This window comes from Mizuhopecten yessoensis, unplaced genomic scaffold, assembly GCF_002113885.1.
Source record: "Mizuhopecten yessoensis strain PY_sf001 unplaced genomic scaffold, ASM211388v2 scaffold4999.3, whole genome shotgun sequence".
Taxonomy (NCBI): domain Eukaryota; kingdom Metazoa; phylum Mollusca; class Bivalvia; order Pectinida; family Pectinidae; genus Mizuhopecten; species Mizuhopecten yessoensis.
In genome coordinates this window covers 419,195-433,804 of record NW_018405829.1, presented here as the reverse complement: position 1 = coordinate 433,804, position 14,610 = coordinate 419,195, and the positions used below count along the sequence as shown (strand labels likewise).

General features: G+C 42.8%; 1 protein-coding gene across 2 annotated transcripts in view; it reads left to right on the top strand.

The window, feature by feature from the left end:
• LOC110450124 overlaps nucleotides 1–14,610 on the top strand; it is a 107,904-nt gene that overhangs the window by 77,746 nt on the left and 15,548 nt on the right. The window contains exons 2-4 of one of the 2 annotated variants that reach the window (XM_021497396.1): nucleotides 8,182–8,335; nucleotides 8,812–8,930; nucleotides 10,459–10,488. In XM_021497396.1, coding sequence (XP_021353071.1) covers nucleotides 8,249–8,335; nucleotides 8,812–8,930; nucleotides 10,459–10,488 — 236 coding nt within the window. In that variant the 5' untranslated portion in view covers nucleotides 8,182–8,248. The remainder of the gene's footprint in view (nucleotides 1–8,181; nucleotides 8,336–8,811; nucleotides 8,931–10,458; nucleotides 10,489–14,610) is intronic. The other variant, XM_021497397.1, reaches the window with a different exon arrangement.

The window sequence follows — 14,610 nt, the reverse complement described above, 5'->3', positions numbered from 1 at the left end:
TCTCTCGTGTCTGTTACCTGGGGCCCCACTAACCGCTTTTCTCTCTCGTGTCTGTTAGCTGGGACCCCACTCACCGCTTCTCTCTCATGTCTGTTAGCTGGGACCCCACTCACCGCTATTTTCTCTCGTGTCTGTTAGCTGGGGCCCCACTAACCGCTTTTCTCTCTCGTGTCTGTTAGCTGGGACCCCACTCACCTCAATTCTCTCTCATGTCTGTTAACTGGGACCCCACTCACCGCTTCTCTTTCCTGTCTGGTAGCTGGGACCCCACTCACCGCTTATCTCTCGTGTCTGTTAGCTGGGCCCCCACTCACCGCTCTCTTTCGTGTCTGTTAGCTGGGACCCCACTCACCGCTTCTCTTTCGTGTCTGTTAGCTGGGACCCCACTCACCGCTTATCTCTCGTGTCTGTTAGCTGGGACCCCACTCACCGCTCTCTTTCGTGTCTGTTAGCTGGGACCTCACTCACCGCAATTCTCTCTCGTGTCTGTTAGTTGGGTCCCCACTCACCGCTATTCTCTCTCGTGTCTGTTAGCTGGGTACCCACTCACCGCTATTCTCTCTCGTGTCTGTTAGCTGGGCCCCCTCGCCGCTTCTCTTTCGTGTCTGTTAGCTGGAACATCACTCGCCGTTTTTCTTTCGTGTCTGTTAGCTGGGACTCCACTCACAGCTTCTCTCTGATGTCTGTAAGCTGGGACCCCCTCAACGCTTCTCTCTCGTGTCTGTTAGCTGGAACCCCACTCACCGCTATTCTCTCTCGTGTCTGTTAGTTGGGTCCCCACTCACCGCTATTCTCTCTCGTGTCTGTTAGCTGGGTACCCACTCACCGCTATTCTCTCTCGTGTCTGTTAGTTGGGTCCCCCCTCACTGCTATTCCTTCTCATGTCTGTTAGCTGGGACACCACTCCCCGCTATTCTCTCTCGTGTCTGTTAGTTGGGTCCCCCCTCACCGCTATTCTCTCTCGTGTCTGTTAGTTGGGTCCCCCCTCACCGCTATTCTCTCTCGTGTCTGTTAGCTGGGTACCCACTCACCGCTATTCTCTCTCGTGTCTTTTAGTTGGGTCCCCACTCACCGCTATTCTCTCTCGTGTCTGTTAGCTGGGACCCCCCTCACCGCTTCTCTTTCGTGTCTGTTAGCTGGGACTCCACTCACAGCTTCTCTCTCATGTCTGTAAGCTGGGACCCCCTCAACGCTTCTCTCTCGTGTCTGTTAGCTGGGACACCACTCACCGATTCTCTCTCGTATCTGTTAGCTTGGATCCCACTAACCGCTTCTCTCTCGTGTCTGTTAGCTGGGTCCCCACTCACCGATTCTCTCTCGTGTCAGCGCTGGGATCCCACTCACCGCTATTCTCTCTCGTGTCTGTTAGCTGGGACCCCACTCATCGCTTCTCTCTCATATTTGTTAGCTGGGATCCCACCCACCGCTATTTTCTCTCGTATCTGTTAGCTGGGACCCCACTCACCGCTATTTTCTCTCGTGTCTGTTAGCTGGGACCCCACTCACCGCTTCGCTTTCGTGTCTTTTAGCTGGGATCCCACTCACCGCTTCTCTTTCGTGTCTGTTAGCTCGGACCCCCTCAACGCCTTTCTTTCGTGTCTGTTAGCTGGAACATCACTCGCCGCTTCTCTTTCGTGTCTGTTAGCTGGGACTCCACTCACAGCTTCTCTTTCGTGTCTGTTAGCTGGAACATCACTAGCCGCTTCTCTTTCGTGTCTGTTAGCTGGGACCCTACTCACCGCTTTTCTCTCTCGTGTCTGTTAGCTGGGACCCCACTCGCCGCTTCTCTCTCGTGTCTGTTAGCTGGGATCCCACTCACCGCTTCTCTTTCGTGTCTGTTAGCTGGGACCCTACTCACCGCTTTTCTCTCTCGTGTCTGTTAGCTGGGCCCCCACTCCCCGCTTCTCTCTCGTGTCTGTTAGCTGGGACCCCACTCATTCCTTCTCATGTCTGTTAGCTGGGACACCACTCACCGCTATTCTCTCTCGTGTCTGTTAGCTGGGACCCCACTCGCCGCTTCTCTCTCGTGTCTGTTAGCTGGGATCCCACTCACCGCTTCTCTTTCGTGTCTGTTAGCTGGTACATCACTCGCCGCTTCTCTTTCGTGTCTGTTAGGTGGGACCCCACTCACCGCTTGTCTTTCGTGTCTTTTAGCTGGGATCCCACTCGCCGCTTCTCTGTCGTCTATTAGCTGGGACCCCACTCACCGCTTCTCTTTCGTGGCTTTTAGCTGGGATCCCACTCACCACTTCTCTTTCGTGTCTGTTAGCTGGAACATCACTAGCCGCTTCTCTTTCGTGTCTGTTAGCTGGGACCCAACTCACCGCTTCTCTCTCGTGTCTGTTAGCTGGGACCCCACTCACCGCTTCTCTCTCATGTCTGTTAGCTGGGATCCCACTCGCCGCTTCTCTGTCGTCTATTAGCTGGGACCCCACTCACCGCTTCTCTTTCGTGTCTGTTAGCTGGGACCCAACTCACCGCTTCTCTTTCGTGTCTGTTAGCTGGGACCCCCTCAACGCCTTTCTTTCGTGTCTGTTAGCTGGAACATCACTCGCCGCTTCTCTTTCGTGTCTGTTAGCTGGGACTTCACTCACAGCTTCTCTCTCGTGTCTGTTAGCTGGGACCCCACTCACCGCTTCTCTCCCGTGTCTGTTAGTTGGGTCCCCACTCACCGCTATTCTCTCTCGTGTCTGTTAGCTGGGACCCCACTCACCGCTTCTCTCTCATATTTGTTAGCTGGGATCCCACTCACCGCTTCTCTCTCGTGTCTGTTAGCTGGGACCCCACTCATCGCTTCTCTCTCGTGTCTGTTAGCTGGGACCCCACTCACCGCTTCTCTCTCGTGTCTGTTAGCTGGGACCCCACTCACCGCTTCTCTCTCATATCTGTTAGCTGGGACCCCACTCACCGCTTCTCTCTCGTGTCTGTTAGCTGGGACCCCACTCACCGCTTCTCTCTCGTGTCTGTTAGCTGGGACCCCACTCACCGCTTCTCTCTCGTGTCTGTTAGCTGGGACCCCACTCACCGCTTCTCTCTCGTGTCTGTTAGCTGGGACCCCACTCACCGCTTCTCTCTCGTGTCTGTTAGCTGGGACCCCACTCACCGCTTCTCTCTCGTGTCTGTTAGCTGGGACCCCACTCACCGCTTCTCTCTCGTGTCTGTTAGCTGGGACCCCACTCACCGCTTCTCTCTCGTGTCTGTTAGCTGGGACCCCACTCACCGCTTCTCTCTCGTGTCTGTTAGCTGGGACCCCACTCACCGCTTCTCTCTCGTGTCTGTTAGCTGGGACCCCACTCACCGCTTCTCTCTCGTGTCTGTTAGCTGGGACCCCACTCACCGCTTCTCTCTCGTGTCTGTTAGCTGGGACCCCACTCACCGCTTCTCTCTCGTGTCTGTTAGCTGGGACCCCACTCACCGCTTCTCTCTCGTGTCTGTTAGCTGGGACCCCACTCACCGCTTCTCTCTCGTGTCTGTTAGCTGGGACCCCACTCACCGCTTCTCTCTCGTGTCTGTTAGCTGGGACCCCACTCACCGCTTCTCTCTCGTGTCTGTTAGCTGGGACCCCACTCACCGCTTCTCTCTCGTGTCTGTTAGCTGGGACCCCACTCACCGCTTCTCTCTCGTGTCTGTTAGCTGGGACCCCACTCACCGCTTCTCTCTCGTGTCTGTTAGCTGGGACCCCACTCACCGCTTCTCTCTCGTGTCTGTTAGCTGGGACCCCACTCACCGCTTCTCTCTCGTGTCTGTTAGCTGGGACCCCACTCATCGCTTCTCTCTCGTGTCTGTTAGCTGGGACCCCACTCACCGCTTCTCTCTCGTGTCTGTTAGTTGGGTCCCCACTCACCGCTATTCTCTCTCGTGTCTGTTAGCTGGGACCCCACTCACCGCTTCTCTCTCGTGTCTGTTAGCTGGGACCCCACTCACCGCTTCTCTCTCGTGTCTGTTAGCTGGGACCCCACTCACCGCTTCTCTCTCGTGTCTGTTAGCTGGGACCCCACTCACCGCTTCTCTCTCGTGTCTGTTAGCTGGGACCCCACTCACCGCTTCTCTCTCATGTCTGTTAGCTGGGATCCCACTCATCGCTATTCTCTCTTGTGTCTGTTAGCTGGGACCCCACTCACCGATTCTCTCTCGTATCTGTTAGCTTGGATCCCACTCACCGCTTCTCTCTCGTGTCTGTTAGCTAGGACCCCACTCACCGATTCTCTCTCGTGTCTGTTAGCTGGGATCCCACTCACCGCTTCCTCTCGTGTCTGTTTGCTGGTACCCCACTCACCGCTTCTCTTTCGTGTCTGTTAGCTGGGACCCCACTCACCGCTTCTCTCTCATATTTGTTAGCTGGGATCCCACCCACCGCTATTTTCTCTCGTATCTGTTAGCTGGGACCCCACTCACCACTATTTTCTCTCGTGTCTGTTATCTGGGACCCCCCTCACCGCTTCTCTCTCGTGTCTGTTAGCTGGGACCCCACTCACCGCTTCTCTCTCATGTCTGTTAGCTGGGATCCCACTCATCGCTATTCTCTCTTGTGTCTGTTAGCTGGGACCCCACTCACCGATTCTCTCTCGTATCTGTTAGCTTGGACCCCACTCACCGCTTCTCTTTCGTGTTTGTTAGCTGGGATCCCACTCACCACTATTTTCTCTCGTGTCTGTTAGCTGGGACCCCACTCATCGCTTCTCTCTCGTCTGTTAGCTCGGACCCCACTCAACGGTTCTCTCTCATGTCTTTTAGCTGGGATCCCACTCATCGCTATTCTCTCTTGTGTCTGTTAGCTGGGCCCCCACTCACCGTTATTCTCTCTCGTGTCTGTTAGCTGGGATCCCACTCACCGCTTCTCTCTCGTGTCTGTTAGCTGGAACCCCATTCACCGCTTGTCTCTCATATTTGTTAGCTGGGATCCCACTCACCGCTTCTCTCTCGTGTCTGTTAGCTGGGACCCCACTCACCGCTTCTCTCTCGTGTCTGTTAGCTCGGACCCCACTCAACGCTTCTCTCTCATGTCTTTTAGCTGGGACCCCACTCACCGCTTCTCTCTCATATTTGTTAGCTGGGATCCCACTCACCGCTTCTCTTTCGTGTCTGTTAGCTGGGACCCCACTCACCGCTTCTCTCACATGTCTGTTAGCTGGGACCCCACTCACCGCTTCTCTTTCCACACTGGCTTGTGACCGGTTTCATTGAAATTAGGTTAAAGCATTTGAGAAGGTTCGCACTCTTCATTTGTCAATGTGTGGTCTCGTCTCAGGAAGACTTAACTAAACTAGCCAGGCCGGGTAAACGGAAATAAAAGAACATTTCATTGAAACGTTTAAATTCCTGAAATATTTCATTTTAAAGCGAGTTTCTGGTTTATTGTATGCGGGGACAGTGAGAAAACACAGCTGATGAAGTCAAGGCTACGTACCACTGGTTAACCATATCACTGGCGCAGATCTTCAGATTTAACAGGGCGATTATAATTAAACGGTTAATTAACACTTCTCATGAAGACGTTCATTACCGTTTAGTTTAAAATGAACTTTTTGAGATGCCTTAAATACCCGAGGAATGATACTGAATGGTGTGAAGGTAATAATTTCATTGTCAAGTTATTGTAACGCTGGTAATTACCGCCCTTCATTTAACTTTACGACCATATACACATTTGCATTTAGTAAGAGGTTTAGATAAAAATACAGCTAACAGCACAGGGTTTGAACAGAACAAGACACTGAAACGGTATTAATGCAAACATATAAAGTTTCATCGAGATTTAAAAGAACGATAAAATGTATGCCAGATTATACCTTCAATGAGATTCGTCAGTGTGGAAATATCAGATTATACCTGTATATATGTTTAATAAAATATTGTATCTGAAATTTTCGAGATATATGAAATTCGTTAGAAACGGCTGAAATTCGGTTGGCACCTTTAAAAATAATCAAGTATTGTCGTATTTTTTTTTAAAAAAAATAGAAGTAATTTCAAACAGTTGTAGATTTAAATCTAAAAGACTTAGCACTGGAATGTGCGTTATAGTGTATGTGAAGCGTCGTAGAAAGAATCATTGTAAAACTCGTTGCAGATTTGGGAACTTAATTATTTTTGTTTCTTTGGAACGCCGAAGATGACAGCAAGGATCTGATGCTTGTTTCCTTTTGTTCTTATCTGTGAATTCTCTGGTTGGTGTTTCCATAGAAATCGTTGACCGAGTTTATCTCACTTGTTTATATTTACTATACGACATGATCAAAGGCTTACGTCAACATCATTAACGCCTTCTTGTCCATTTGTAAATAAAAATAAACAAAGATTTTTGTCGATATACCAAAATGACCGAATTTGATAAAGTAAAAGTCTTCTATAAGAATGCTTTTCAGAACCTCGATATTTGTCCCTTTAGTGCATACTTTATAGTGTATAAATCAGTATTAAACCCTTTAATGAGTATGCTTTTGTCATTATCACGTATAGGTAACAGACAAGTTAACCTGATTTCTATGTGGAGACCTGGTGTCATCGTTGTACTGTAGTCTGAAATATCGATCGAGGATGTTGATATTGTGGTACAGTACATTATGACATCATCGGCACATTGCGAAGGAGATATAAGGATAACTTTCATTACTTGATAATTATAACAGAGGACAAATGTGCACGGGATATGTTGCACTTTGATCACGAAGACAGCGGGGGGAAAATATTGGAGATTTCTGTGTCGTTTGATCGCCCGTCTAATCTGCTACATGAGTTGACCACACGTGTACGAGAAAAGCACGTTCTGTAGAAACGTGCAGCGCCACCTGCTGTTTGGTCAATACATATGCAGTAAGGTATGTCGATAAATCAATATAAATTGGGTTTTAAAATGAAACGTCGCCATGTTTCCGTCTACAAATCGAATATTATTAGACATGCGCACATGTTTCCTTATAGGTGCATGGACCGTGTTTATATTTATAAACGAGAAGCTATAAGTTTCGCAATGTAACCATGCTTCTTATCAGGATTGTGGATATTGAATTGGATATCAATGATGTGTGAGCTACATGTATATTGTGTAGCCGAATATTGATGATGATGATATGCTTTGTTTTACTAGCCCCGATATTGATGACGTATGTGCGTCTATATTGTACTGAGCCCGATGTTGATGACGTGTGTGCTATATGTATATTGTGTAGCCGAATATTGATGATGATGGCGTTTATTCGTTGTTTTATTAGCCCCGATATTGATGACGTATGTGCGTCTATATTGTACTGAGCCCGATGTTGATGACGTGTGCGCTATATGTATATTGTGTAGCCGAATATTGATGATGATGGCGTTTATTCTTTGTTTTACTAGCCCCGATATTGATGACGTATGTGCGTCTATATTGTACTGAGCCCGATGTTGATGACGTGTGTGCTACAGGTACATGTATAATGATATTGATGATATGTATGCCATATTATACGAAGTCCAATTTTGATGACGTCCATGAGCCTAGTATTGTTGAGTGTGTTTAATTGCATATTGCACTGAACCCAGTACGAATGACTCCTGTACTATTTAGAAGTGATTTTTTTAAAACTTAGGGCGGTCAATTTCTTGAATGCCAAAACCTGAGGTTCAGATGATTTTGTCATACTATCTAGGTAGAGAATGGTTATTTTTTCCACACTAGTTGGACACCTCCAGTGACGTTATATAAACATAAAGCATCCAAGTGCCGAATAGTCTAGTGAGGAAAAGTTACAAATTGAAAATTAGTGTACATGTTGTAAAAACATGTTTTATGGAATTCTCTGTTGTATGTGATAAAATGATTGAAAGCAGTCCGGTATAGAAAGTTCTTGCAAAAACATGAAGATAGTTTGTTGATAAATGGCATGAATGACGTCGTCAGCAACTGCATACTATTGTGCTGTTTATCTACAATGTACACACAAGCACAAAACCCACAACGACTTAACTATTGAAAGGTTGGATTGGTCTCATATTTGTACTTTGAAATCATTCGAAATGTTCTGTACAAAAGAAATAGTAAGTTTAAAGAGGATAATCTTTCACTAATGTACAACGTCGTGCCGGAAAATTCGTACGTTATGTCCTACGATGGTCTCTAATTCATCAGGCACTTTTGTCTATTGCTTAAAAGTTTCATTGAAATCCATTTACTTTATAAGTTATCTTCCTTGTGTTTTGCAGACGGCCCCACAGTGACCTACATGAATGTGGCGGGACTTTATTGGGTGGATGACACTGCAACTAATAAATGCTTCCAGGGATTGGAAACTTGAACAGCCAAAGGGCTAACCCTGGACAGAGACGCTATGGCAAACGAAAGGACAGTGCGATAAGGGTATGTACCGTAGCGACATGTATTTTTTGTTGTAGCCAGTTTATCTACAGGTCAGTCAAGCACGTTAAGTTCTCCCAGTACAGTTACAGATTGGTGCCGCGATCAGTCACCGAGCATGCAACAGCTACTGTCTGATTTGGTGCTATGAATGACCAAGGCACATGTATCTGCCAAACAAATAGTAAAATCAGGCGCCATGACCAGTTATTGGTACATACATATACAGTAGTGATGTTTAGTGATGCGACCAGTCCATATTACATACGAAAGCAATAGTAATGTTTGGTGCCGTGACCAGTTATTGGTACATACATATACAATAGTAATGTTTGGTGCCGTGACGAGTGTGTGGTACATTCAACATCAATGACCTTGTATGTCCGATCAAATCTCCCAAAAATGGTTGTTTTACTATTGGCGGAGATTATGTACAGCGCCTCGGTGCCTAAACAATGCTTATTCTTTGCGTGATTCAGACATTAGTTGCGGAGACTTTAGTGTTGGCCAAAACACACGGGTACGTGGAAAAGATCGAGAACGAACTCGAAGAGGAACTTCAGCAAGATATCGACCCTCCAAAAGAAAACCTCGGCAGGTAGGTAGATAGCCTCTAGCACTCAACCAGGGCATTACTCCAAGTTAACGTTACTCATACAGTCACCTTGGTACATTGTAGCACTTGAAGAACAGTTACATAATTATTTAATGTTGTAGGATAACTTTCACTTAAATTATATGTAAAGACATAAAATTCATTTTTGTGTGTGTTTATAGATGTACTACGCTTTACATAGCTACTATCTATTTTGAATTTTATTACAATTTTGCTATCTTTTATATTTTTGTACACCATTAATCAATTTTAATAGATATTTTCTCGTCGAGCTTAGAAATATTGGTCACTGTATGTTTCCTACGTGTGTGTCTGTTCAAAGTTAACAAGGGCATATAATGTTAGCTGAAGCTGTTCAGCCAGCCAGCCAGAGAATATATAGCTCATGTTGAAATATGACCCGTTCAAATGATCATGTTGAAGCTGTGGTAATACAAAAGCTTGTTTGATACCCGTCAATTACAAAACCAGGTCCATGTTTTCCTTTGAAAACCACAGGTGCCGCATCAAGTAGAATCAAAAATGAATATTACCACACTTGTCCTGAGTGGATTGTTAACCCAGATGTAACATTAGAAACATCCAAAGGAACACTTAACACTGCGTAGATAACACAAAGCGTTTTCTGCTTAGATATTGGGATAACAAAACATGAGTTAAAAGTATTAAAAACAAAACGTAATGGTATAGAGAATGAAGCTTACCGACCGATATTAGTTAGGGAGGAAACAGGCTAACTTGAAAGGAGTCAAACGACAGGGGAGGAGGGCTGGATAGTCGTGTAATGAACGTTAACTAGGAAAGAATATGAGAGTTAGAGGGATGAACTGAGAAGGGCGGGGGGTCAAGCGGCGGCGGCGGCGGGTAGGCTGTAATTGTTAGAGAAATAGGGAAGAGGGGCTGGGAAGCGACTGTATGGAAAGACGGCGGGATGAAAAGGGACAAGAAAAATAGACTTAGACAGGACGAAAAGGAGCGCTGAAAAACAACTGAAAGAAGGGACAAGCTAAGAAAGGAGGGATTTAAGGGAAATCTGGCAGGACTAGAAACAGGCCTGAGAAGAGAAGAAAGAGAGGTGACGGAGGAAATGTTAAATGAAAAAGGAGAGTTAGTGAGGAAAGGTCTGAAAAGGGCGAGTTGAGGGGGAAGATGGGGTGGCTGAGAATTGAAGGGAGCAGGCTGAAAATAATCTTGCCGAGTGAGCTGAAATAAAAGTGTTTTTTTTTTTATTGAATTTTTATTTACGTAAGCACCTAATGACCTCAATCTTTAAGTACAAAGCGTACTTTAATGTAAGGATGCACATGACATTTTCATATAAATTTGTTATTTATCATGCACTTTCTATTTTTGAAATTAACCACATGTTAAAAGTACTACAATTCCATGTCGGAATGTGTGTATATAAATATAGGTATGTATCGTATCCTACATTTACAAACAACTGTTTGACCCGATCATAAGCATCTAGCCTGCATAAATAAAAAATGGATTTTTATACGCAAAGCAGAAAGGGAATACAAAAGATCATATTCTGTGGGTAAGTGTTTAGATATTTCTTCTTGTTCAAAACTGCTCTAAATTTGATTAAATTTACAATATGTATTAGTAGATGTAGATTTTAATTATTTTTCAAGGAATTATTTTCTTATATATATTTTTAGAAGCAAATGCAAAAGCGCATGCAATGTTTCAAATACGGATATATTTATGTTCGTGATATATGATCTGTTCGTCCATCGATCATTCTCGTTCGCCTGTCGGTCGTTATGTTGGATCTACTGTATGATTATATTTCTGCTCAATTTTACCATAGTGAAACAGACAGTTTTTATGTCATTCAGTACAAGGGTTCATATAACACAGATTATATTGTATTATATACAATGTATTGATTTGGTTGCCGTATGTACTTTTTTACTGAACACATTACATTGGCTTATCAATTCAAAACAAGAATGGATTCCGAACATTTATGCGCCATTTTTTGTTATGGCAACGTTTCGTCATCAATCCGTTCTTTGCATCCGGTGATCGTTTTCGGGAAGCAATGTAAAATATTATATGAAATAAGCAGGGACACTGAAGTTGCTTCCTAGTTCCATAAAAGATTAACGAAACTGGGAACAAGACCATGCATGTAGTTCCGTTTAAAATAAACGGAACTGGGAACCATACTCTAGTTCCGTTTATCTGAAACGGAACTAGGAACTAGTAACCAACTTCAGGATCAAGTATGAGTAATTTTTTGGAGAACTTTGATACATATGTAATAAAAACAATATTTCTTGCATACTATTTCTTAATCTTAATGCGGCTTACAATTACAATTTCATATTTATATAGTTATTCTGAAACACGTCGTATATTAGACATGTGATTGTCGAGAAAAAATCACTTGTACAAACTCAAAATCATATTGTTTTCTCATATAATGTATCATATTTCCAAAACATACTTGAAATCGTTTATCTAGCCGTTCTGCCTCTTTCTCACTCTTTCCCAATTATACATTTTTTCAATGATGCTCTTACTTGTAAAATATGAAGTATTAAAAGAAACACAGATATAGATTTATGCTGTTCTGCAAATGTATTTTATAAAATTTAGAGTGCAAGTTGGAATAAAAAGTATTTGAACATTAGAACCGGACTAATATGCAGATTCATTGAAAGCGCCGACGTATATGACGTCTTGTACATGTACAATGTACATTGTTTTATCAACAAAATATCGGACTATCTATCACGTAAGATAAAAACGGTGTGCAGTGTTGTTCCGGCTTGAGCCTCGGTATCGTATTAACGCATACTTTTTTTTACATTAACATGAATTTCGCGAATATGACCTTTTTTACTGATTCGAAAGGATATACATTTGCGTTTCATTCTGCGCAGTTTTTCTTCGTTAGGTACGTTTACATGTTTATGCACCTTTGCGCTGCAACCCACTATAAATTCATTTATTTAGATAATGAACGCAATGGTTCGGTGTCACTTTGACCTTTTGACCTGCCTCTCATAACGATCTCGTGTTAATATAGTCTAACTACAACGAAAAAGACGTTTTGAAGGTTTGCCTCGAACACAATCGATTTGGAATCTGTTTAGTTTTACTATGAATTACTAAAAAACACTAGCGTATATAATTTTACCGATTTGTTATATATGCAGGTAACACGAACATATAGTGCCACTCTTCATTTAAATGTCTCGTGCTACTGTATATGGTGTTTTTACAGGTGATATAAAATCATGTGACGTGCGTGTGATGTAAAAGAGCTGACGTTGTATAAATTTGTATGAGAATTGTGACACAGGTGCACGGTTGCTTGCTGTGAAAGTACCTCTAACATAAACTGATTGATATTCTTTTTATCACATCGTAGTAGTTTTTTTTAGAGTTAACTGAAATGAAATGTTACGTTTATTCATTTTATATCATACATGTCTAATGCTTAGTGATCGATGTGGGTTCTTTTGTCAATTTCGTTGGATTTAAATAGGATTGTTCTGCAAATATAGGATAATATTAGTCAATGGACGCGAATCGTGCGTTCGGGTTTGCTCCGCCATTTTGTTTATGCTAATTAATAGATTTTGTTATTATTACCTCCCATGTATTCACCCCTCCTCCCTACATTTGTTCCCTACTCTACTTCCAATTCTCATCCAAGGTTTCCATGTGTCTTACAGAATTACTGCCATGTAATACATCATTGCATGTAGGTACAATATTTACTTTTGGAACGACCTCGTTGATTCCAGAACCGTCAAGTTACACAGCACAGACTCTATAGTCTCACTACATATTACTTTACCGTATTTTGTTTTGGTTGCTATCGCTGGATAACCGAGTTTAAATCAACATACCACACGATGAATTCCGATGACAGCTGAGGCGGGGATAAACAATAACTTTCCGGATTTATATCTCACAATTTTCTTTTCAGAATAGGATGTCGATAAAAAGACAAAGCTATACTGAATTACTGTATAATTTATTGTTGTTAAATTTCGCGATTTTGTTTCCGGAACTTAATCATACGTGTTTTATTTCTCGAATTATAATTTCTGTAAATGCTTTTCGGAACACCTCGCAAAGAGTTTCGAGTGTTTGTTACAACTAGCATCGAACAGCCCGACGAACTTCACGAGGGTTTTAATTTCGTGAATTTTAACACATTCGCAAAATTTGCAAAATTAGAAATAAAACTTGACAATATGAGCAACTGTACATGAGTTTTTGTATTAAAAACCCGTTGATATTGAGCCTCAAAGGACACAACATACTCGTATTTGTTCTATTCAGCCAACCACATCTTTATGGAACCCATGACAACACAATGGATTAAATCTCTTCATTTAATCTTGTTACTAATTATTATAAACTTCAGGAGAACGAGTTATTGTGGGGTTTTGTTTTAAAGAAAAACACGTTTATAAAAAAAACACTAATTGTAGTAGCTACGGTTTATACATTTGTATTGAAACTTAAACGACACAATGAATAAGTTCTTCTTAGTAACACATGTTTGTGATATAATGAACCCCTTTAGATACAATGAATATGTTTTTTACAGTAAATATATATATAACGAACCACAGGGAACGGTATATATTAGTAAAATACGCAATTATGAAAATATTCGCAAAGCAAATTCTCTGACGATAATCAAGTGTGCAATGTCGTCATCATTACCCAATACTTATAACATGAACTTTGACGTCATACTGTCATACCGTTATGAATATGTTTTAATGTCTGACGTCACAATTGATGTTATTAATAAAAATCAACACATTAATAAGTTTTGTGGTCGAACTTACAACGTGGAGAGAAAACGATTGAAAACAGTTGTGGTTTAATTGTGAAGAAGAACCTGGATACTTCAAACTAAGACCAGGCGCTGGAAAAGCGATTCAACTACGATATGTTAACTCAATAAGCAGGGACAGGCTGGAATGTTACAACAGAGGGAGAAAGTTAACTATCGTGAAGTTTCAGTCGTCACGTTACGAGTCTCGGTACATGTAACGGTACTGTGCTGACCACCATTGTCTTGATGTCGGAGTATGCAATGCTCTGTAGCAAATACTAATTTTTCTACAAAGTCGGCGTCTCTAATCATAACCTATTACGCTTACTTCGATTACAGAACGTCAATTGTGGAACAAACATTGTCAATTTCAACACCATTTCAGTTTGGAAAATGATCAAGCATCGTATAACTTTAAAACTGCAGACTTAATCAAGTATTTATAGAACATGAAGGACGTTCTAATCACTTTTAAAGTGTTAGCAGGATGCATAGAGTTTATAAAAAGTTTGCTTTAATTATAAAACTTAAGGTAAAAGCTACGAGCAATAGACCTAATCTCATAACTGAGGTCGTATCTGGAGAAAGTCGATTATCTTCTAGCCAAAATCGGGCACCCTGTATATACACATTTCATCTCCCCTGGTATAAGCAAGGTGCAACGTGTGATAGATATGAACATGAAAAATGATGCTGAGAAGGTATTAGGGCAATGTTTTACCCCTCCCAAGGTCCTGTACAATGGTCGTAGGACAAGAGCTTGTAAAGAGATGTAGAGGATAAGGTTACGATTCTCTCCTCCATAGTTCCAGCTCGGTGTATGGGAAACAAGAATGTGCAGAG